Source organism: Struthio camelus, chromosome 21 (genome assembly GCF_040807025.1).
Source record: "Struthio camelus isolate bStrCam1 chromosome 21, bStrCam1.hap1, whole genome shotgun sequence".
Lineage (NCBI taxonomy): Eukaryota > Metazoa > Chordata > Aves > Struthioniformes > Struthionidae > Struthio > Struthio camelus.
In genome coordinates, this window is record NC_090962.1 from 3,402,999 (window position 1) to 3,424,832 (window position 21,834).

At 51.2% G+C, this 21,834-nt stretch overlaps 2 protein-coding genes across 5 annotated transcripts in view; both read left to right on the forward strand.

Annotated features, from left to right (window-relative positions):
• Positions 1-13,324, forward strand: part of LOC104141925 (Golgi integral membrane protein 4) — a 97,604-nt gene extending 84,280 nt beyond the window's left edge. For 2 of the 4 annotated variants that reach the window (XR_011135698.1, XR_011135703.1), the window contains exons 17-18: positions 3,408-3,553; positions 8,208-10,291. The gene's annotated coding sequence lies outside the window, so the exon portion shown is untranslated. Of the gene's footprint in view, positions 1-3,407; positions 3,554-8,207; positions 10,292-12,722 lie in introns of those variants that run through there. The other 2 variants (XR_011135699.1, XR_011135700.1) reach the window with 2 other exon arrangements.
• Positions 13,325-19,424: 6,100 nt separating this feature from the next.
• SSU72 (SSU72 homolog, RNA polymerase II CTD phosphatase) overlaps positions 19,425-21,834 on the forward strand; it is a 30,219-nt gene continuing 27,809 nt past the window's right edge. Inside the window, exon 1 of the mRNA XM_068915680.1 lies at positions 19,425-19,707. Within this exon, the coding sequence (XP_068771781.1) occupies positions 19,628-19,707 (80 nt within the window). The 5' untranslated portion in view covers positions 19,425-19,627. The remainder of the gene's footprint in view (positions 19,708-21,834) is intronic.

Genomic DNA, 21,834 nt, shown 5'->3' on the forward strand with positions numbered 1-21,834 from the left:
AGGTAAGGCTCTCCCCACCGAGCCAGCGCGCAGCCAGGCACTCAGGCCCTAAGGCCCCCCACGGGCTCCTCCCTGACGCTTCTCGGAGGGTCTTCCGGCACCCCTCAAGGCTCCCCCACCCCCGGAACCACAGACCCACCACGGAGCCCACCCCGCAGAAGCCCAGCTCCACGCTCCCCCCAGGTGACCGTTACACGGCGCTGTGCAGAACGCGCCCGGAGGAAAAGAGGGGCTGCGGACGGGCAGGCGACATCCGTACGGGCCTGCTCCAGAGACCACGTCCTGGAGGAGCGCCCGCCAGGGCGTCCCCCCTGGCCTGCCAGAGGGGCTGCCCTTCTTGCCCTTGCCAGCCCGTGCTGCAGAAGCGGCATCCGCCTCCAGCAGCACGCCTGCACAGAAGGCTTGAGGCTTGCCTGGAGACGTCCAGGCGGGTTGGAGGCCAGTGTGGGAGGGCTGGGACTCTGGGCGCTGAAGGCTGGGGAGGGGCCGGGCAACACACGCGGAGGAGACTCACCCCTCACTTACACAGGGGGCTCATTCTGCAACCGGGCTCGGAACAGCTGCCTCATCCCAAGGGGCCAAAGGAAACAGCTCAGTCCCTGCACTGCAGTTAGCCCATAGTGCTCAAGGCAGCAGAGGCCTCTCTGCTTGTCGGAGACGCAGCTCTGGTGGCCTTCACCCTGGTTACAGAGTTCTTGCTTGGCCAGACGCTGTCAGCAGGGTGCAGCACCATTAGGGCAGAGGCCGGAGCCCCGGTTCTTGGGAGGGCAGGGCTCAAGAGAGCTCTGCGTTTCCCCCCCCCCCCCGCCCCACCCGCAGCAGCAAGAGTGCCACAGGCATCCTGCTTAGAAGGTGCTCACCCTGGCTGCCCAGCAAAAGCAGCATCAAGGCAAGAGGCCACTGGTGGACGCGCGCCCTGATTCCAGGGAGGCCACAGGTGTGCCCTGCCTCTGTGGGCCTTTAATTACAGAGACACTATTCTGTCTGTCTCCTGCTCACAATTTCGCGCTCCTGCAAAGGCAGAAGTGGGCAAGAAGGCGTCAGCTCTGGAGAAATTGCAAGCAATGAGAGTACAGAATCCACGAGGTGGTTAGGAGGCCGAAGGTAGACGGACAACTGAGGGGAAGGGAAGGGGGACCCTTGCCTGGAGCCTGGCTCCTCCTTGAAGGCAGGGCCAGGATGCGGACCCACGTTCCCTGTTGCTCCTGAGCCCCTGTGTTGCCCAGAGCAGCGTGGCCGCCCTGTAACGAGGGCCGTGGTCTCTGCTCGGTTGGCCGTTTGCCAAGCTCCCCCTTTTGCCGGCCGCTGAGGGTGAGTGCCCTGTAAGGAGGGTGGAAGTCACCGCGCTGTCCATTTCTCGGCTCGGGGGAGGTCTTTAGAGGCCTGAGCCACGGGTCCGGCCAGTGAGTTGGGTGCCGGCCTCCGCAGCGGTGGCACGGTGCCCCGCAATGGCAGCCTGTGCAGCGTGGCTCCCCTGTAGGCAGGCTGGAAGCCGCGAGCTACAGGTGTCTGGCCCGCGGTGCCTTGAGGCGCCTGCCCGCTCCGTAATCGGGGTCGAGGTCTCTGCCTCTGCGGGGCTTTGTGCCCGGGTGGCAGGTGCGTGCACAGGGCTGTCCTGTAACTTCAGGTGCGTAGCCCGAGGCTTCGTCGTCTGGGTGCATGCCTTGTGCTGCACCTTGGGAGGGGACGGGAAGACCTTTGTTACAAAGTATCGGCCACCTGTCAGTAAGTGGGATGTAGTTTTATACCTCTCTGCCTTTGGGAGGACAGGAGGCTGTAGCGTTTGAGGCTGGCTGGAGGTGGTGCCGCAATGAGGTCTTTTTTCTCTTCTGGGAAGCTGTCCGTCTTGTGTGCGTGTTGGTATGTGTGGGGACGGCGTGACTGTTGTGGCTTGCATGTTGGTATGTTTTTGCCCTAAATCGCTGCAGTATTAGTGATGGACGCTTTGCAGAAGCAGAGAACAAGAGACATTGTGGGCACTCACCAGCAGATCCTCCTGGCTTCCCGCAGACGGGAGTTTTTGAGGGTACAGAACACATCCCCCTTGCTGTTGGGGAGAAGGCAGGCTTGCATAGAGCCCCTCTGGCAGGTACTCAGGCATGCTCAGCCCGTTAAGTGAGGAGTGGGTCAGCCTCCTCGGAGTGCTGCGGCTGGCTGATGTTACGCTAGGCACGTCAGCGCTGTAAGGAGCATGCGTGGCACGAGCCTTCCCTTTAAGGGATGTGTGCGTATGCAAGGCTTATGCCTTTGAGCTGACTGACCTCCCCGTAATCGGGGTCGAGGTCTCCGCCCGCAGGGCTTCATGCCCGGGTGGCAGTCTGTGCAGTGTGAGTACCCAGTAATTCAAGGCCCAGGGAGGAAGACCCTTCTGGCCTCCCTGTAGTCAGGGTGTGGGTCGATGGTGCAGCGGCTTCTTGCCTTGATGCTGCTTTTGCTAGGCAGCCAGGGTGAGCACGTTGCAAAGTAGGATGCCAGTGGCATTCTTGCAGCTGTGGGTGGGGCGGGGGGGGGAGCACAGAGCTCTCTTGAGCCCTGCCCTCTCAGGCACCGGGGCTCCGGCCTCTGCCTTTACGGCGCTGCACCCTGCTGACAGCCTCGGCCGAGTGAGAACTCTGTGACCAGGGTGAAGGCCACCAGGGCTGGGTCTCGGAGAAGCAGAGAGGCCCGTGGTGCCTCGAGCGCCATGGTCTCCCTGCAGTGCAGGGGCCCAGCTGCTCCTCGGGCTCCTTGAGAAGAGGCCGCTTTCCCGAGCGTGCTTGCGGAGTGAGCCCCCTGTGTAAGTGAGGGGTGAGTCTCCTCCGCGTGTGTTGCCCGGCCCCTCCCCAGCCTTCAGCGCCCAGAGTCCCAGCCCTCCCACACTGGCCTCCAACCCGCCTGGACGTCTCCAGGCAAGCCTCAAGCCTTCTGTGCAGGCGTGCTGCTGGAGGCGGATGCCGCTTCTGCAGCACGGGCTGGCAAGGGCAAGAAGGGCAGCCCCTCTGGCAGGCCAGGGGGGACGCCCTGGCGGGCGCTCCTCCAGGACGTGGTCTCTGGAGCAGGCCCGTACGGATGTCGCCTGCCCGTCCGCAGCCCCTCTTTTCCTCCGGGCGCGTTCTGCACAGCGCCGTGTAACGGTCACCTGGGGGGAGCGTGGAGCTGGGCTTCTGCGGGGTGGGCTCCGTGGTGGGTCTGTGGTTCCGGGGGTGGGGGAGCCTTGAGGGGTGCCGGAAGACCCTCCGAGAAGCGTCAGGGAGGAGCCCGTGGGGGGCCTTAGGGCCTGAGTGCCTGGCTGCGCGCTGGCTCGGTGGGGAGAGCCTTACCTCCTCAGATGAAGTTCCGCTGGGCTGGGGAATGGAGTTGTTTCCTCGATGTCCTGATCTTGTCTCCCGTCTCTCTCTTGCTGCCGGTGCCCTGGTGCTGCAAAGTAGAAGTGGGCAAGAAGAGGCAGGCTTTGGAGAAACTGCAAGCAACAGGAGTGAAGAATCTGCAAGGTCTTCAGGAGGCCAAAGATGCAAGTTGCAGAAGATGGAGGAGCCTGGAGCGAGGGAGCCTGGACACTGGCACTTCCCTGAAGGTAGGGGAGGGCCCAGGATGCGGACCCGCGTTCCCTGTTGCTCCTGAGCCCCTGTGTTGCCCAGAGCAGCGTGGCCGCCCTGTAACGAGGGCCGTGGTCTCTGCTCGGTTGGCCGTTTGCCAAGCTCCCCCTTTTGCCGGCCGCTGAGGGTGAGTGCCCTGTAAGGAGGGTGGAAGTCACCGCGCTGTCCATTTCTCGGCTCGGGGGAGGTCTTTAGAGGCCTGAGCCACGGGTCCGGCCAGTGAGTTGGGTGCCGGCCTCCGCAGCGGTGGCACGGTGCCCCGCAATGGCAGCCTGTGCAGCGTGGCTCCCCTGTAGGCAGGCTGGAAGCCGCGAGCTACAGGTGTCTGGCCCGCGGTGCCTTGAGGCGCCTGCCCGCTCCGTAATCGGGGTCGAGGTCTCTGCCTCTGCGGGGCTTTGTGCCCGGGCGGCAGGTGCGTGCACAGGGCTGTCCTGTAACTTCAGGTGTGTAGCCCGAGGCTTCGTCGTCTGGGTGCATGCCTTGTGCTGCACCTTGGGAGGGGACGGGAAGACCTTTGTTACAAAGTATCGGCCACCTGTCAGTAAGTGGGATGTAGTTTTATACCTCTCTGCCTTTGGGAGGACAGGAGGCTGTAGTGTTTGAGGCTGGCTGGAGGTGGTGCCGCAATGAGGTCTTTTTTCTCTTCTGGGAAGCTGTCCATCTTGTGTGCGTGTTGGTATGTGTGGGGACGGCGTGACTGTTGTGGCTTGCATGTTGGTATGTTTTTGCCCTAAATCGCTGCAGTATTAGTGATGGACGCTTTGCAGAAGCAGAGAACAAGAGACATTGTGGGCACTCACCAGCAGATCCTCCTGGCTTCCCGCAGACGGGAGTTTTTGAGGGTACAGAACACATCCCCCTTGCTGTTGGGGAGAAGGCAGGCTTGCATAGAGCCCCTCTGGCAGGTACTCAGGCATGCTCAGCCCGTTAAGTGAGGAGTGGGTCAGCCTCCTCGGAGTGCTGCAGCTGGCTGATGTTACGCTAGGCACGTCAGCGCTGTAAGGAGCATGCGTGGCACGAGCCTTCCCTTTAAGGGATGTGTGCGTATGCAAGGCTTATGCCTTTGAGCTGACTGACCTCCCCGTAATCGGGGTCGAGGTCTCTGCCCGCAGGGCTTCATGCCCGGGTGGCAATTTGCCAGTCAGAGAGACGGACAAGAGACAAGATCAGGACATCGAGGAAACAACTCCATTCCCCAGCCCAGCGGAACTTCATCTGAGGAGGTAAGGCTCTCCCCACCGAGCCAGCGCGCAGCCAGGCACTCAGGCCCTAAGGCCCCCCACGGGCTCCTCCCTGACGCTTCTCGGAGGGTCTTCCGGCACCCCTCAAGGCTCCCCCACCCCCGGAACCACAGACCCACCACGGAGCCCACCCCGCAGAAGCCCAGCTCCACGCTCCCCCCAGGTGACCGTTACACGGCGCTGTGCAGAACGCGCCCGGAGGAAAAGAGGGGCTGCGGACGGGCAGGCGACATCCGTACGGGCCTGCTCCAGAGACCACGTCCTGGAGGAGCGCCCGCCAGGGCGTCCCCCCTGGCCTGCCAGAGGGGCTGCCCTTCTTGCCCTTGCCAGCCCGTGCTGCAGAAGCGGCATCCGCCTCCAGCAGCACGCCTGCACAGAAGGCTTGAGGCTTGCCTGGAGACGTCCAGGCGGGTTGGAGGCCAGTGTGGGAGGGCTGGGACTCTGGGCACTGAAGGCTGGGGAGGGGCCGGGCAACACACGCGGAGGAGACTCACCCCTCACTTACACAGGGGGCTCATTCTGCAACCGGGCTCGGAACAGCTGCCTCATCCCAAGGGGCCAAAGGAAACAGCTCAGTCCCTGCACTGCAGTTAGCCCATAGTGCTCAAGGCAGCAGAGGCCTCTCTGCTTGTCGGAGACGCAGCTCTGGTGGCCTTCACCCTGGTTACAGAGTTCTTGCTTGGCCAGACGCTGTCAGCAGGGTGCAGCACCATTAGGGCAGAGGCTGGAGCCCCGGTTCTTGGGAGGGCAGGGCTCAAGAGAGCTCTGCGTTCCCCCCCCCCCCCCCCCCGCCCCACCCGCAGCAGCAAGAGTGCCACAGGCATCCTGCTTAGAAGGTGCTCACCCTGGCTGCCCAGCAAAAGCAGCATCAAGGCAAGAGGCCACTGGTGGACGCGCGCCCTGATTCCAGGGAGGCCACAGGTGTGCCCTGCCTCTGTGGGCCTTTAATTACAGAGACACTATTCTGTCTGTCTCCTGCTCACAATTTCGCGCTCCTGCAAAGGCAGAAGTGGGCAAGAAGGCGTCAGCTCTGGAGAAATTGCAAGCAATGAGAGTACAGAATCCACGAGGTGGTTAGGAGGCCGAAGGTAGACGGACAACTGAGGGGAAGGGAAGGGGGACCCTTGCCTGGAGCCTGGCTCCTCCTTGAAGGCAGGGCCAGGATGCGGACCCACGTTCCCTGTTGCTCCTGAGCCCCTGTGTTGCCCAGAGCAGCGTGGCCGCCCTGTAACGAGGGCCGTGGTCTCTGCTCGGTTGGCCGTTTGCCAAGCTCCCCCTTTTGCCGGCCGCTGAGGGTGAGTGCCCTGTAAGGAGGGTGGAAGTCACCGCGCTGTCCATTTCTCGGCTCGGGGGAGGTCTTTAGAGGCCTGAGCCACGGGTCCGGCCAGTGAGTTGGGTGCCGGCCTCCGCAGCGGTGGCACGGTGCCCCGCAATGGCAGCCTGTGCAGCGTGGCTCCCCTGTAGGCAGGCTGGAAGCCGCGAGCTACAGGTGTCTGGCCCGCGGTGCCTTGAGGCGCCTGCCCGCTCCGTAATCGGGGTCGAGGTCTCTGCCTCTGCGGGGCTTTGTGCCCGGGTGGCAGGTGCGTGCACAGGGCTGTCCTGTAACTTCAGGTGCGTAGCCCGAGGCTTCGTCGTCTGGGTGCATGCCTTGTGCTGCACCTTGGGAGGGGACGGGAAGACCTTTGTTACAAAGTATCGGCCACCTGTCAGTAAGTGGGATGTAGTTTTATACCTCTCTGCCTTTGGGAGGACAGGAGGCTGTAGCGTTTGAGGCTGGCTGGAGGTGGTGCCGCAATGAGGTCTTTTTTCTCTTCTGGGAAGCTGTCCGTCTTGTGTGCGTGTTGGTATGTGTGGGGACGGCGTGACTGTTGTGGCTTGCATGTTGGTATGTTTTTGCCCTAAATCGCTGCAGTATTAGTGATGGACGCTTTGCAGAAGCAGAGAACAAGAGACATTGTGGGCACTCACCAGCAGATCCTCCTGGCTTCCCGCAGACGGGAGTTTTTGAGGGTACAGAACACATCCCCCTTGCTGTTGGGGAGAAGGCAGGCTTGCATAGAGCCCCTCTGGCAGGTACTCAGGCATGCTCAGCCCGTTAAGTGAGGAGTGGGTCAGCCTCCTCGGAGTGCTGCGGCTGGCTGATGTTACGCTAGGCACGTCAGCGCTGTAAGGAGCATGCGTGGCACGAGCCTTCCCTTTAAGGGATGTGTGCGTATGCAAGGCTTATGCCTTTGAGCTGACCGACCTCCCCGTAATCGGGGTCGAGGTCTCCGCCCGCAGGGCTTCATGCCCGGGTGGCAGTCTGTGCAGTGTGAGTACCCAGTAATTCAAGGCCCAGGGAGGAAGACCCTTCTGGCCTCCCTGTAGTCAGGGTGTGGGTCGATGGTGCAGCGGCTTCTTGCCTTGATGCTGCTTTTGCTAGGCAGCCAGGGTGAGCACGTTGCAAAGTAGGATGCCAGTGGCATTCTTGCAGCTGTGGGTGGGGCGGGGGGGGGAGCACAGAGCTCTCTTGAGCCCTGCCCTCTCAGGCACCGGGGCTCCGGCCTCTGCCTTTACGGCGCTGCACCCTGCTGACAGCCTCGGCCGAGTGAGAACTCTGTGACCAGGGTGAAGGCCACCAGGGCTGGGTCTCGGAGAAGCAGAGAGGCCCGTGGTGCCTCGAGCGCCATGGTCTCCCTGCAGTGCAGGGGCCCAGCTGCTCCTCGGGCTCCTTGAGAAGAGGCCGCTTTCCCGAGCGTGCTTGCGGAGTGAGCCCCCCGTGTAAGTGAGGGGTGAGTCTCCTCCGCGTGTGTTGCCCAGCCCCTCCCCAGCCTTCAGCGCCCAGAGTCCCAGCCCTCCCACACTGGCCTCCAACCCGCCTGGACGTCTCCAGGCAAGCCTCAAGCCTTCTGCGCAGGCGTGCTGCTGGAGGCGGATGCCGCTTCTGCAGCACGGGCTGGCAAGGGCAAGAAGGGCAGCCCCTCTGGCAGGCCAGGGGGGACGCCCTGGCGGGCGCTCCTCCAGGACGTGGTCTCTGGAGCAGGCCCGTACGGATGTCGCCTGCCCGTCCGCAGCCCCTCTTTTCCTCCGGGCGCGTTCTGCACAGCGCCGTGTAACGGTCACCTGGGGGGAGCGTGGAGCTGGGCTTCTGCGGGGTGGGCTCCGTGGTGGGTCTGTGGTTCTGGGGGCGGGGGAGCCTTGAGGGGTGCCGGAAGACCCTCCGAGAAGCGTCAGGGAGGAGCCCGTGGGGGGCCTTAGGGCCTGAGTGCCAGGCTGCGCGCTGGCTCGGTGGGGAGAGCCTTACCTCCTCAGATGAAGTTCCGCTGGGCTGGGGAATGGAGTTGTTTCCTCGATGTCCTGATCTTGTCTCCCGTCTCTCTCTTGCTGCCGGTGCCCTGGTGCTGCAAAGTAGAAGTGGGCAAGAAGAGGCAGGCTTTGGAGAAACTGCAAGCAACAGGAGTGAAGAATCTGCAAGGTCTTCAGGAGGCCAAAGATGCAAGTTGCAGAAGATGGAGGAGCCTGGAGCGAGGGAGCCTGGACACTGGCACTTCCCTGAAGGTAGGGGAGGGCCCAGGATGCGGACCCACGTTCCCTGTTGCTCCTGAGCCCCTGTGTTGCCCAGAGCAGCGTGGCCGCCCTGTAACGAGGGCCGTGGTCTCTGCTCGGTTGGCCGTTTGCCAAGCTCCCCCTTTTGCCGGCCGCTGAGGGTGAGTGCCCTGTAAGGAGGGTGGAAGTCACCGCGCTGTCCATTTCTCGGCTCGGGGGAGGTCTTTAGAGGCCTGAGCCACGGGTCCGGCCAGTGAGTTGGGTGCCGGCCTCCGCAGCGGTGGCACGGTGCCCCGCAATGGCAGCCTGTGCAGCGTGGCTCCCCTGTAGGCAGGCTGGAAGCCGCGAGCTACAGGTGTCTGGCCCGCGGTGCCTTGAGGCGCCTGCCCGCTCCGTAATCGGGGTCGAGGTCTCTGCCTCTGCGGGGCTTTGTGCCCGGGCGGCAGGTGCGTGCACAGGGCTGTCCTGTAACTTCAGGTGCGTAGCCCGAGGCTTCGTCGTCTGGGTGCATGCCTTGTGCTGCACCTTGGGAGGGGACGGGAAGACCTTTGTTACAAAGTATCGGCCACCTGTCAGTAAGTGGGATGTAGTTTTATACCCCTCTGCCTTTGGGAGGACAGGAGGCTGTAGCGTTTGAGGCTGGCTGGAGGTGGTGCCGCAATGAGGTCTTTTTTCTCTTCTGAGTGTTTGTGTGTGTGTGTGTGTGTGTCCATTTTTGAAAGTTGTCATTTGGTACATTTATTTCCGTTATTGCTACGTCTTATTTGATTCATACTTTGCCACATTAGAGGAGAAAAACAATTGTGGGTATGAAGACAACAGTATGCTTTCTTTTTTATTCTCCTTTGTCTAGGTAAATATGTTTTTTTCCTTTTAGTCTTTTTTGTGTTACTTTTTTTTTTTTATTTTTGCCAGCATTCCTATGCCTTGTCTTATTTTCCATTTTTCCTTTAATTCTACATTTTAACTTCAAGCTCGTTGTGGAAGCATGTGTCTGTATCACGTAGCAACGGCAACACTAGTCAATCATTGAGACATAAAGCTGAGATGTATTCAGCTTGTTATGTTGTAGTCTAGCTTTGTAGCTTCTCCTTCCATTAAGTATTTTATTTCTGTAATCTCTGAATTTGAAGGCTTGAAGTTTGTCTATTTTTTCCAATTTCCCACTTATTTATGGAGTACTTTGCTCAGATGTTCTTTGTTGAATCTTGTTCCTCTATGGGAGATTTTTGATGGGTGAGCAAAGCACATGAGTACATGAGACTGACATGCAATTATCTTTGGCCTGGAAGTCCGAGATATCTGCTCTATTGGGATAAAAATTATTGTGGGATAAGTCAGCAAAAGGGAATTTGTTTAGTTCTTGGTTTTGGAATATATATGTATTAAGTTCTTCTCCCCTCAGCAGTCTTGGATTTGCAAGCTGTGGTTTTTTGGATTGTTGACTGTAGCATGCAATATTAAAGGTAAATCTTGAGCTTTCAGATTTGAAGGAGGTTTCTAGAAATGTTTTTATAAAATAATTTTTGGTCTCATAAGGAAAAATTCATTTTTAAATGTCCCATCACATATTCTTTACTTCAAGACTTTTTGTTTTTGTAGGAAAAGCAAGACCTTTTCAATTTAATTTTTGCTATTTAATCTCAGTCACTCTTATGGTATTGTTTAGGAATTTTTTTTTCTTTTCTAGGCAATATTGATGTGTATGAGCCTCTCCATCTTATAGAAATCTTTATTGTGAGTCTCGTTAGGGGCCTAAATCTTACCTAGTTACTTCAGCTCTCACTCACCAATTGCATTCCTGAAATGCAGCTGGGGTCATACTCAGTTACGCTTTCCAAGTACTTTCAGAGCTCTATATCCCTGCCAGCTATTTAGAGCTTTACAGAACCATGGGAACTTGCTGAGCTTGTTAAATTATCATACATGCAAAAACAGTTTTGATGTTGAATAATGAACAATATTTTAATAAATCTTTATTTTAGGATAATGAATTCCAATGTTTTTATTGATAATCACTTTGTGTTAAGAATTTTTAAAATTAATTAAGACAATCTGATTATGATTTCTTGGTAAAACTGGAAATATTCTGTATTAATTTCTAGTCTTAACTCTATTAGTATCACAAAAGTCTTATTTTTCCTTTTTTGTAACTACATATCTAATGATATATTTTGCTTAATAAAGCTTATAAAGCTGGGAGTCTCAGTTCTGTCTTATACCAAATGAAGGGGTATCTTATACCAAATGAACCTAATAAAAACTATGAGAAGAGTTAGTACAGTTAATTATTATTTAACTTGCATTCTGTCTTCTTTAATAGTCCTGGTATATAACTGTTCCATTATGTTACAAATTTGCTGAAATGATGAAATATAGCCTGTCTTGCCATGTCCAATCTTCATGGCAGTTTGTCTGACCTGCTAGAATCATGGCTGTTACACTAATTTAGTACAATATATCTAGCTCTAATTTGTCAGCTACTCCATTGTAATTGCCCCTGGGGGAACTGAGATGGCACCTCTGAACTCAAAAGCTATGGGTGAGAGAGGAGTAGAAGAAGGGTGCTAAAGCATATAGTGCTGTGCATATAGGCAGCAGTGGCAGTAGACATACCATCTGTCTTAGGCCACTTTTGAAATCTAATTTTGGAGATGATTCAGAAGACCACAGTTAGATGCATAAGTTTCTTTTAAAATGGTGGAGAGAGGAAATTTTAGGTGAAAGGGAAAGAATTCAGAACACCTAGTTTTAAGCACTTAACATGAGTATTCTCCTCAGGATGAAACATGCAGTTAAAGAAAAATAAATAAAACCTTTCCTTTCCTGATTCTGTGCGGTGCCATGAAAAGGGCACCCCAGAGGCCACATCAGGTGCAATCCAAAGTTGACAAACCTCCATCTTTAATGCCTTCCCCATTCTGTGAACTGTGCATTCCCAAGACAGATCATTTTAGAGGCAGAGGGAAAATGATCAAAATTCATCCAGAGCTCTTGGAGCTTCTGTGGTCCATGTGGAATAATGACACGGGCAACTATCCCAAGAACAGACTGGGGCCTGGACAGCTGGTGCCACACGACAGTCAGAGAGTTATTAATTACACCACTGGCTGTTGCATCTTGTATTCACTGCAAGATAGAAAAAAGATGAGTCCTCAGTCTACATTTTAATGTATTTCTGAATTCCCTAAGTACTGTTTCAAGACTCCATCCTATAAAATATTCATTGTCTAATGGCTATATTAAATTCAGCAAGGCTATATGATGCCTGTTTTCTTTGCAGGAAGCATGGAGCATCTTGCAGGATCCATTTAATTTGCACCCATTTTAATGGCAAACTGATTTTGTCATAGATTCGCTCTCAGAATACAGAAGTTCATAATAGGCAGTTTATATAAAATTCATTCTAGTTGCCTTGAAGCCAGTTAAATGGGGCTGAAGGGCTAAGAGGAAAAGTGATTTCCAAGCATTTCTCCTGGCTATGATGCAGCCCAGGACGTGTGCAACCAAATCTGGCACAAAATAGCATCAATGAGAGATCTTTAATAATGAGCATTCTCTCAACTTCTGCATTTTACAATTATATCAGGAGCTGGGAAGCAGGAGCCTGCTTAATTCAACCTCTTCTGGTACCACCATTCCCTTCCCTCCAACTACATTAATCATATTGGCATCAACATGGCTATACACTGCCTTTCATCAATACACCATGCAAGCAGAAAACACTAAATAGCTGAGCTTGGGTCTTAGTCCTGGAACCACTAGGGTACGACCTGTGATGAGATGAACCAGCAGGGCTTAGAGCATGTGGCCATTGTCTTGGTGTTGAATTTTAACAGAGATAACTTTTGTACTTGGAGTCTATCCACTTTCAAATTGGAATTGGTTTCTTCTGTATTCTGCAGTGACAGCAAAAATGTCCTTGTTTACCTGCAGAGATAAGCTTCCATTTCACCATTCTGCCGATGTTCTCCCAGTACCTTAAAAGGACCTCTTCTGAGATGAAGGAGGAAAACTCAACCTCCTGCTGAAGCTTTGGCTTCTCATCTTCCCAGCACTGAAAAAAATGCTGGAGTCAGTTGAAATAGTGCAAGTAAACCAAGGTGAAAAAGCACAATGATATGGAAAGGAGAAAAGATGATGAAAGCCTCAGAGAGCAACAGAATTGGTCTGGGATGAGCAAGGATTGCCATGATGGCCCTGTATGCTTATCAGAACACTTCTGAAATCAGTGTATTTTAGTGGGAACATAAATAACTTCAAATTGTGACCATTTTTATTTGAATGGTTTTCAGTAAAAGCATAATAATTTACTCCTAAAATGCTGAATTCCATGAATAAGAATAACAGAAAGCATATGTCTGCTTCGTCTCCATTACAGAGTCCTCAGCACAGAGTCTTCTGGGTCCAGACATGGAGATGGGATTCATCCAGGGTGTTAGACCCAATTTACTTCTAATTTGGGATGATTCAACACTCCATCCAAATGCTGCTTCCCTGGTCCTTTCTTCCATGGCCCAGCTTAGTGGATCGGCTGCAACGTTTGGCTGCCACCTAATGCTGAGAAAGAAATCTAGCCAGAAGCCTCTGTGCTTTTCAGGAAAAAGCAATTGCTTGAAGACACTAAGAATGTTCTTTCAAAAACAAGCTAATGGAGTATGTGGCTTACATTGCCAGGCATATGAAGAATCAGATGGGTGTGAAGTATGGGAATAAGACTTATTTGGAAAAGAGATAAAGGGACTGCCAGGAATATTTGGTATGTATGAAACAGCTTTTTATAGAACTACATTTGATATGGTGCATTGTAAACATGGAGTGAAAGATGTGTCCAGGAGCTTACACTGTAAACTTGGAGTGATTTCTTTCTGGATGCTGGAAAATTGCCTGCATATTAAGTGAGACAGGATTGCCTAGCAGCTAAACTATGGGATATGGAGTTGGAGATGACTGGAATGTATCTTTACCTGTCAAATTATTAAAATTTCACACTTCACAGCAAATTATTCAATGTCTGTCTCTCTGGACACATGTAGATGAAACCTAATAGCACATGTGTGTGTAATGTGTGCATGAGACTCTTCAGAAATTCAGAGGTACTACATATGAATCATTAAGACCCCCTGAATATGTGTAATGGAATTTATAGAGATTGGGGAAATGTATCAGCATGTGGAAGTTAAAGAATGCCTGGTAGATTCTGCTTTTAAAAGACGAAAATGAAGGATAAAGTGCAGATTTTCATGAGTGAAATTCCTTTTCGAGTTGAACAGATTTCTGTGGAGCAAGAGAGATGTACATATTCAGCACCTGCTGCTAGTAGAAAATGATTTCCTAAGTAAGGCTTGTGTGCTACATCAGAAACCAGTAGGTGCTGAGTGCTGAAGCTATTCCCCCCCTGCCTTCCAAATGGTCTTGCGGCAGTCAAAGCTACCACAGCCATCCTCTCCCTGCCTCTCTTACATGCAAGCAAGCTGGATCCTGCTGCAGCATCAAAGACTTGTCACAAGAAGGCGAGCAGCTCACAGCTTTGCTAATAGGTTGACTATCCTAATGAGTTAATTGTTAGATATATGTATCCAGAGTTTGTCGTATAGGAGTTTTTGATCAAAAGTAAGAAGATAGTTCCTCTTAACAGAGGTGGGAGAAGTCAGTGACTGGCAGGGCTCAAATGCTGAAAAAGAAGCTTTGCCTTGCTGTCCTTGTCACATGAAGGACATCTTTTTTTCCAAATTCTCTTGGATATTTTAGAGGTATTTTTGAAGCTAAGACTTGGATTTGATCTTCCATTAACCTTTGAGGAGCTGCCACTTGACTCATCCCTATAAGGTAAATTCATGGATTGTTTTAAGCTGTACCAGCTAGCAGATGGAATTCTGCATGGCAGTAGCCAGAACAAAGACACCAGGTAGCATTAGCTAGGCAAAGAGAAGAGCCCAGTTCATTCGTGAAATAATTACATGTGCCAAGGCCACAGTAAATCTGACCTTAGTTGCTGAAACAGCTAAAGGGAGTTTTGCTTTGAAAGGAAATTGAGCTGGTTGGGAGGATGAAGTGGTATTTTCTTTGTTAAATAACTGAAAGATTGTGCTGCTCTTTCATATCTCTGAAGAATGCTGGCCTCTGTCAGGGACAGATCAAAAGGCCAGCAAAGCCTCCCTCAAGGTGGAACGTGTGGAACCTCTCCCAAAGGGCATACAACCTTGCTAGACAGACTGAGATTTGACACTGGTTTGACATCCAGGCCCAGATAGCTTAGATTTCATTCTGCTGTTTGTGTCTGATGTTTCCTATTGGCAAAGCATGAAGGAGGTGACTTTTGAGGGAGTTCCCCCTCCTCACTGATCAAACATCCTCTCTTGTCACATACACTGTTAACGGAATGGTTCCCGCTGAGGCAGGTATCTGATTACCCTGGAGCTTTTTTCAGGAGGCTTGTGGAGACAGTGGTAGAGATTCAGATTGTAGGGGCCTCTCAAAAGTTTACAGTTTGTTTTTTTTCACTGATATGCACCTGGGAAGGCACAAACCCTTCCCAACAACCCTCAGGTCAGCTCCTTTCAAATTTTATATAAAAAGCCTTAGATTACCGTTTATATTTTCTACTGATGGCTGAGTTTATGTGTGCTTCTGCAGTTTAATTACAGACATTGATCAATATTACAATGAATTGCTTGTGTATATTAATGTTCTTCATTCATTGCTTCCTTCTTGGTGTATTTATTTTATATAAGTTCATATGCTGCACTCATTATGTGGTATCCAAGAGTCTTCAGTGGTGCATTATGCAACATGCCTATACATTTGGGTTTTTTTCATCCCATTCTGTGGGAGTTTTTGGACAAAGTTTCAATTTTGCGTGAAACATATATGTGTTACTTATGTCAGAGAAGGGGCAGCCAACTAAAAGCATTTGGTCAAAGAGTGGAAATCACTGGCCCTACTGAAATCACATAGTTCAGGGTGATATTTCACTTTTATACCGGTGGGTGGAGGAGCAGGAAGCAAGGATAGGACACCTTAAGCAAACAAATCATTTATGTTCGAGTTAGTTGCTGTTACTGGGCAGACAATGTCCTAAATGCATTTTCCCATTTCCTACCCTTACTTTCGAAGGTCTGGACAGTCTTTTACCTTGGAGTGCGTTAGTGTGTTTTCAAGGTTATCGTTGCTCAGATGTGGAAATTAATGGAAAGCATGGATCCTGGATACTCAGGTATCTGGAGGAACCATACCTCCTTGGCATGCCCCCTCCCTCCTATTTCTGTGTCATGGAGAACTGAAATGAAAGTTGAAGAAAAGGGAGAGGTAGTAGAGTGAAAAACTATGTGTAGAACAGTGGCTGGGAATTTCATGGCTAACTGATGTGGAGTACTTAGTAATTCATGTTTTGCCAGTTTGGTCCTTGCCTCTCAGTGTAGGTCTTAAACTATAGTTTTACTTCTGCACTCTGATGCTTTTTATCTCTGAAGGTCACTGGTTCAGTTCTTGGTGCGTTGGCCAATGAGGCAGCTCTTGTACAAGCATCATATATTCTCTGAGTCAAAGCATTTTCTTGGTTCACACTTCAATACTCCTGAATCTCTCATACTGGAGTTAATGAGGACTTTGCCGTAGTTTCTTTGGATGCCAGAACAGGCCTGTAATGGGGATAGGGACTGGGAATGATTGCATCGTAATGTCTTTGCATATGGAGGCCTGTGTGGCATCGCAGCTAACTTTTTTTCCTTACATCCAATGGTGATCTATCTGTCATCTTGCTCCCGAGTTCAGGAGAGAGCCACCAAGCCTGATAATCCACAGCCTGGCTACTGAGCTCCTTTGTACAATGGGAATAAAGCTAGTAGCCATCAAACCTCTGTTTCCATTCAGAGAAGAAGAAGAAGCTGCTCACTATATCCCAACCTGTGTCTGCTTCTCATTCATGTCAGGAAAGCAGAGCTCACTATGGAAGCTGCTTCCCTGTGGCACAGGCAGCTTCTGAGCAATCACACCATGTCAGAGGCATTATTTGTTCTGCTCTTTATCACCCATTCAGATGGAAATTTAAGGCTCCCTCTGTCATCATAACAGAACTCCTGGATTTCAATAAACTCTTTGGTGAACTTGCAGCCCAGGCACCAGAAAGTAAGAAGGATCAGTGAGAGCGATATTCAGACAAGAAAGACTGAGACGCTTGGGTGACCCAGTCAAGGGGAGGGGACAGAAGTATTCCAGAATACATCTTGGCTGCCTGAAATATGACTATGAGCTATCTTGGTCCTTGGAGCAAACACAGTTTTGGGGCTCATGCTGCTTCCTCAACACACACTGCATCTCAGCAGGGAAATCTTATGCAGGTGTGGTGCTTGCCAAAGGTTGGAACAGACTGGAAGAGGCAAAGTGAGGAGCACCCAGCTGAGGACAGGGAAGAACATGGACTCTCACTGCAGAGGAGTTCTCCAGACTTCCTTGACCCTTTACTCTTCCTGAGCCTGCAGAATGCAAAGGACCTTGTTCTGGAGAAGTCTCTCTTCTGCATTTACTAGGTATTGCTGGCAATTTTGGTGTTGTAAGTTAAAATGAACCATTGCTGAGAATGCTGCTGCTTTTGCCCGATGTTTAGAAAAGGGATGCAGAAGAAAATAGAGTTAGGATCCAAAATATAAAAACTATTCTTTCTGAAGCAAGACTTGAAACAGGGTGAACTATTTTTCTTGCTGTCAGCTTAGGAAAGAGGGGAGAACTGCTTCATATCCTGCACCCAGAGGACTTCCCTCCAGTTTTCTTCTGGGGTGGACGTAGGGCCTGGGAGTCAGAGATCCTGGGCACTTCCCTTGGCTCACTTTGGGTCCACACCTTAAGACAGAATGCTATTTGGCCTGTTTGCTGTTTTGTAAAGTGCTGTTGACCTACTTATGTAATTGAGGGAAGCATTAGGAAAGGGTAAATACTTAAAGCCCCAGAGAAGAAAAGGCCGTATTCGTATTTGGCAGCCTGTCCTGGCCATGGACTTGGTATCTGTGAAGTTGCTAAAACCTGTATTTTCTCCACAGTGTACCTTTAATTGATATGATGCCTGCCTGAAAATTGCTGTTTAACTAGAGGTCATACTATGTGGTCGTACAACAGCCCTGCTGGAGATAGCTTGACCACTGCAATTGGAATGATCTGCCTGCATGAGGAAGTCTTTATGGAATCAGCTTGTGTCTCTGTCACCTGCTTTTGTGACTTTGCACTGGGCACGTCATTCATCACATGCTGGGTTCTGTCTCTGAGAAGCACATTTAGGGCTGAGATTGCATGCTTGGAATACAAACATGTGGGAGCTCTAATGAGCCATGGAAGAGCGTCTGCTCCACAAAGAGATGATGAGAGAGAGCTGTAATAGCCCCTCCGTTCTGTGGCAAAGCAATGATTAGGGGTAATCACAGAGCCAGATCCAGCCATGGCATCTATTTATGCTCCATGAGATAATGGCAACATCATTCTTTGCATAGTGTCATTTGGAAGCTGTGTGGTTGGAATGGCTTCCCTTTACCTCAACATGGCAGTGCCAGTGTGAGCATCCAAGTGGACAGTGTAAGCAGAGCTGCATTTCACAGGGTTAGAAGCAAGCTCAGAACGGTCTCATGGCTGTCACCGAACTGACGAGCCTTCCCTTTGGGGATTCTTATTGCAGCTATTCTAACGTCTGCTGCTCCGCTACCAAAAAAGAAGCAAGGTCAGCTGTTCAAAACAGAGCCCCTAGGAATGTGCAGAATGAACTGAGAGAAGGCAAAGGCACATGTACTAAGGCAATCTGGATCAGAGCACCTAACTAGGGAAAGTCTCTAACGGGGTAGGTTATTAACGTTAGAGAGGGGAGTAGTCTATCTCTCCCTACCAAACTGCTAACACTAGCTGTCTGACACAGCTATGGTCTCCACCAGAAAGTTCTGGCTGTTACATTAATCTCTAGAAGAGCCACTTGCCTGTACAATAATAGTGCAAGGCTGTGGTTAGTTGCAGAAGCCCTAACAGAAAAGCGTGTCACTGAGCATTTTCTACACCCTTATGTTTAATTTACATGAGGGATTTGAATGTTTGTACAGTAAAATATTATATACGTGGCCTTGTTTACAGTAAAGGAGACTGGTAAAGTATATAGCAATTAATGGTGATTAACAGCAAAGCACGACCATTTCTCACAGCTACTTCCAGTTTTGCACTAGCTCTCATCTAGTTTTGCTGAAGTGGCTTTCTCTGCCCCTATTTCTGGAAATGCATCAATGGAAAACATTTGCTGACTTACTTAGAAGTCGGAACAGTGTTTTATTATTTAGCAATAGAAGGTTATGTGCTAAGGACCCAGTAATACTGAGCCAGGTTGCGTGACATTAGTGAACGGCTCAGAAGCAAACCCTTGTGGAGTGCTGTTTGAATAGAAAACTGTTAAAAGTGGTTGGATGGGAGAAAATGAGTTGTGGAGCATTTGCTCTGTATCACAACGGGAACGCCAATGAGCTTTCTACTGGCTTTTCACACTCCATCAATTGCTGACAAGTTAGGTGATATGTTTAGTTCAACAGCGCAAGCAAACAGCAAGACTCATGAAGCTAAATGACCTGTTTTCTTTTGCAAACGCTTGAGTCCTTGTGGGTTGCCGTTCAGGCCCTCTGGTGTTAACCAGGAAGTTCAGGGCTTCAGCGGAAGCTCTGAAATTAAAAACAGCTGGAGGGATATTGATTCCTGTCATCTATGGTGTCAGAGTCTTAAGGAAATCAGAGACTCATTAACAGGATGCGGTCTGGCTTGTGGAGGAGTTCGTTCTTTTATTTCACAAGAAGACGGGAAGCAAAGAACTGGGAGCCGCAGGGCAGCCGGGCGGGGACAAAGCCTGGCAGTGTGCGTGTGCAGCTGGTCCCGCACCGCGGCAGCCGGGACCAGTATCTCCCGGGCTCCAGGGCACCGACCCGTCCCCAGGCTAACGCGGCCCTGTCACACCCCGGCGAGCGGCGCTGCCGCCGGGCGCCGCTCGTCAGCTCCCCCTGGCTCCGGCAGGGCGGCGCTCGCGCCCTCCCGTCTGGCTCTATGGCTGGCGACGCTCTTTCCCTCCACCGGCACTCCGCCACTCTCTCTATTGCAGGCGGCGGCCTCCGCCCTCGGACGCCCGCTCGGTGGTTGGCCGCGGCGGGCGGCGCTACCTGGTGACACGTCCCGGCACCGCCTGCCGCTGGGCTCCGGCCGCCATTTTGTGTGAGCCGTAGCCGGGCCTGGGCGGGTTCGGAGCCGCGGGGAGGGAGCCGGGCGCTTGCCTGTGTCGCCATGCCTTCCTCGCCGCTCCGTGTGGCTGTGGTGTGCTCTAGCAACCAGAACCGCAGCATGGAGGCGCACAACATCCTCAGGTAACCAGGGCCTGCCCGACCCGCTCCCTAAGCCCGCGCCCCGCAGGCCGGGGGTGGCGCGGCCTGGCCCGCCGCCTCCCCCCCAGCGCTGTCGGGCCCTAGCGTATGCATCCTAGGCCCTGTCGGCCGCCTTCTGACGCGAGTCCCCCCCTCCGAGCCGCACCAGGGCTTCTCCCCTGGCTGCTGCAGCGCGGACGTTGCTCTCCTTGCCTGTCCCTGGAGCTGGGCTCCAGTGGGCTGTCGTCGGGGCAGCGGGGCGCTGCGCCGGCTGCGATTCGGGGCCGTGCTAGGGGCCCGCGTCCGACCCCGCTAGGCCCCGAGGTTTGGGCTCCTCATCCCTGATTGTGTGCCATCTTCTCTGGACCCTGCTCCGAACTCGGCTTGCTGGGGTGGCCAGTGCGATAGGTCTGCTCTGTAGGTGCTGGGGGACCTCCAGATCCCCAGCAAAACAGGAGCTGGAGATTTCGACAGGCACGGAACAGCCCCCGTGCCTCGTCAACTTTAAAATTTAATTTCCCCCCCCCCCCCCCCCTTTTAATAAAATACATCTGAAGACTGGAGTCATCTAGGTGCTGAAAGGGATCCTTTTCCTATTTTAGGAAAAATGAATGAAGTATTTGGTTCAGAATGTTAAAAGTCTTCTTTGAGATGTGTGGGCTCTCGCTGAAAGACAGAGAGGGTTTCAGTATTTAGCACTACAAGTTCTTTCAGCTTGTTTGAATTCAAAAAGGGGCTGGGAGATTGGGGAGGGTGGGAGGGGCAGGAAGGACCTGAGCAGCCGGAAAGCACATCCCTGAATCTTTCCTGTGGTCAACAGTGATATGATAAAGATTTTTGGTTGAAGTTATGCACAGAAATACTTGTATAAAAAAGATATGCATTACTAGCACAGTAAGTCAAACAAGTAAGTGTAAATTGTGTGCTGCATTTAAAAAATGCATCTGATCTGGCAGCCATCTTACTGTAAGCAGCATGTGCTACTGTTAATGCTTAAACTCTGTCTCAGATGTTACCTGAGGCAGCTTTATGAAAGCACAAAGTTACAAATAGCTGCCGTTTGTGGGGAAGATGTTACTCTTTTGTTGTTTTTCTGCTAATAATAATACTGGAACTTATTTAAAACTGAGTACTCATAACAAATTTGAATTTACTTCTAATATTTGACTTTTCTTTAAAGTTTTTTTCTCCTCTTCAGACTTTAATATGAAAATTAGTAAAATAGAGGTATTTGGGAAAGCTTTGTAAGCAGTGACATCCTCTCTATACAAGAAGCTAAAATAAATGGCAACACAGAGATGTGTTGCTGATGCAGTGAAAACAGTCATTTGGTCATAAACTTCAGGAAAGGGTTTGCATAGCTCATAGCCGGTCCATTTTACCCATTCAGGGTTATGTCACGTTGTACATTTCCCTGCACTTTGAAAACTTGCAACAAACTAAAAGAGGAAGAAGAGTTAGGGAGAAATGTTTAAAGTGAATAAACTGAGGCATTTTGAAACTATAAGGTATTATGTGAAAGGATTACAAAAGTTTAAAGGACAAAAATACACAACTCCTGGTGACTATTTGAAAACAAAGTCTGGAGTCTTCAATGTTGAACATCCTCATGAACAGTGATTCGCAATGTGTAGCCCAAGACCTTACAGAAGTACTTTACTTAGGTTTTATTAGAAAGTACTTATGCTACTAAATGTATTGGAAATAAAGGTTATTTTACTTTCCACACTTCAGGCCTAGGTAATGCCTACTGAAGCTTGAACTGAATTGTATGCTGTTACCTTTGAAAGCAGAAATGGATCTTGCAGAAATCTCTGAATGTAATCTTCTGAGGCATATGTTAAAAAAAAATAAAAATAAAAAGAAGACATGTACACTGGAACATCTAGGTGAAATACTTGCATTACCTGGTAGTTCTTTGTTGGAAGCACGTGCAGCTCCAAATATTAAGAGTTACTTTTCTGGAGATATTTTATAAACTTTTTGTCCTTTTAAATTGCAGTGATTCATTTCAAAAGGGCTTTCAACAAGTCTGATTTGCCAACCTGAATTTGTCCTTCATTCTTATTGTACTTGATAGCTCTGTGCTGCCACTTGTGCCTCAAGAAAACACTTGCTAGAATCTTTTTT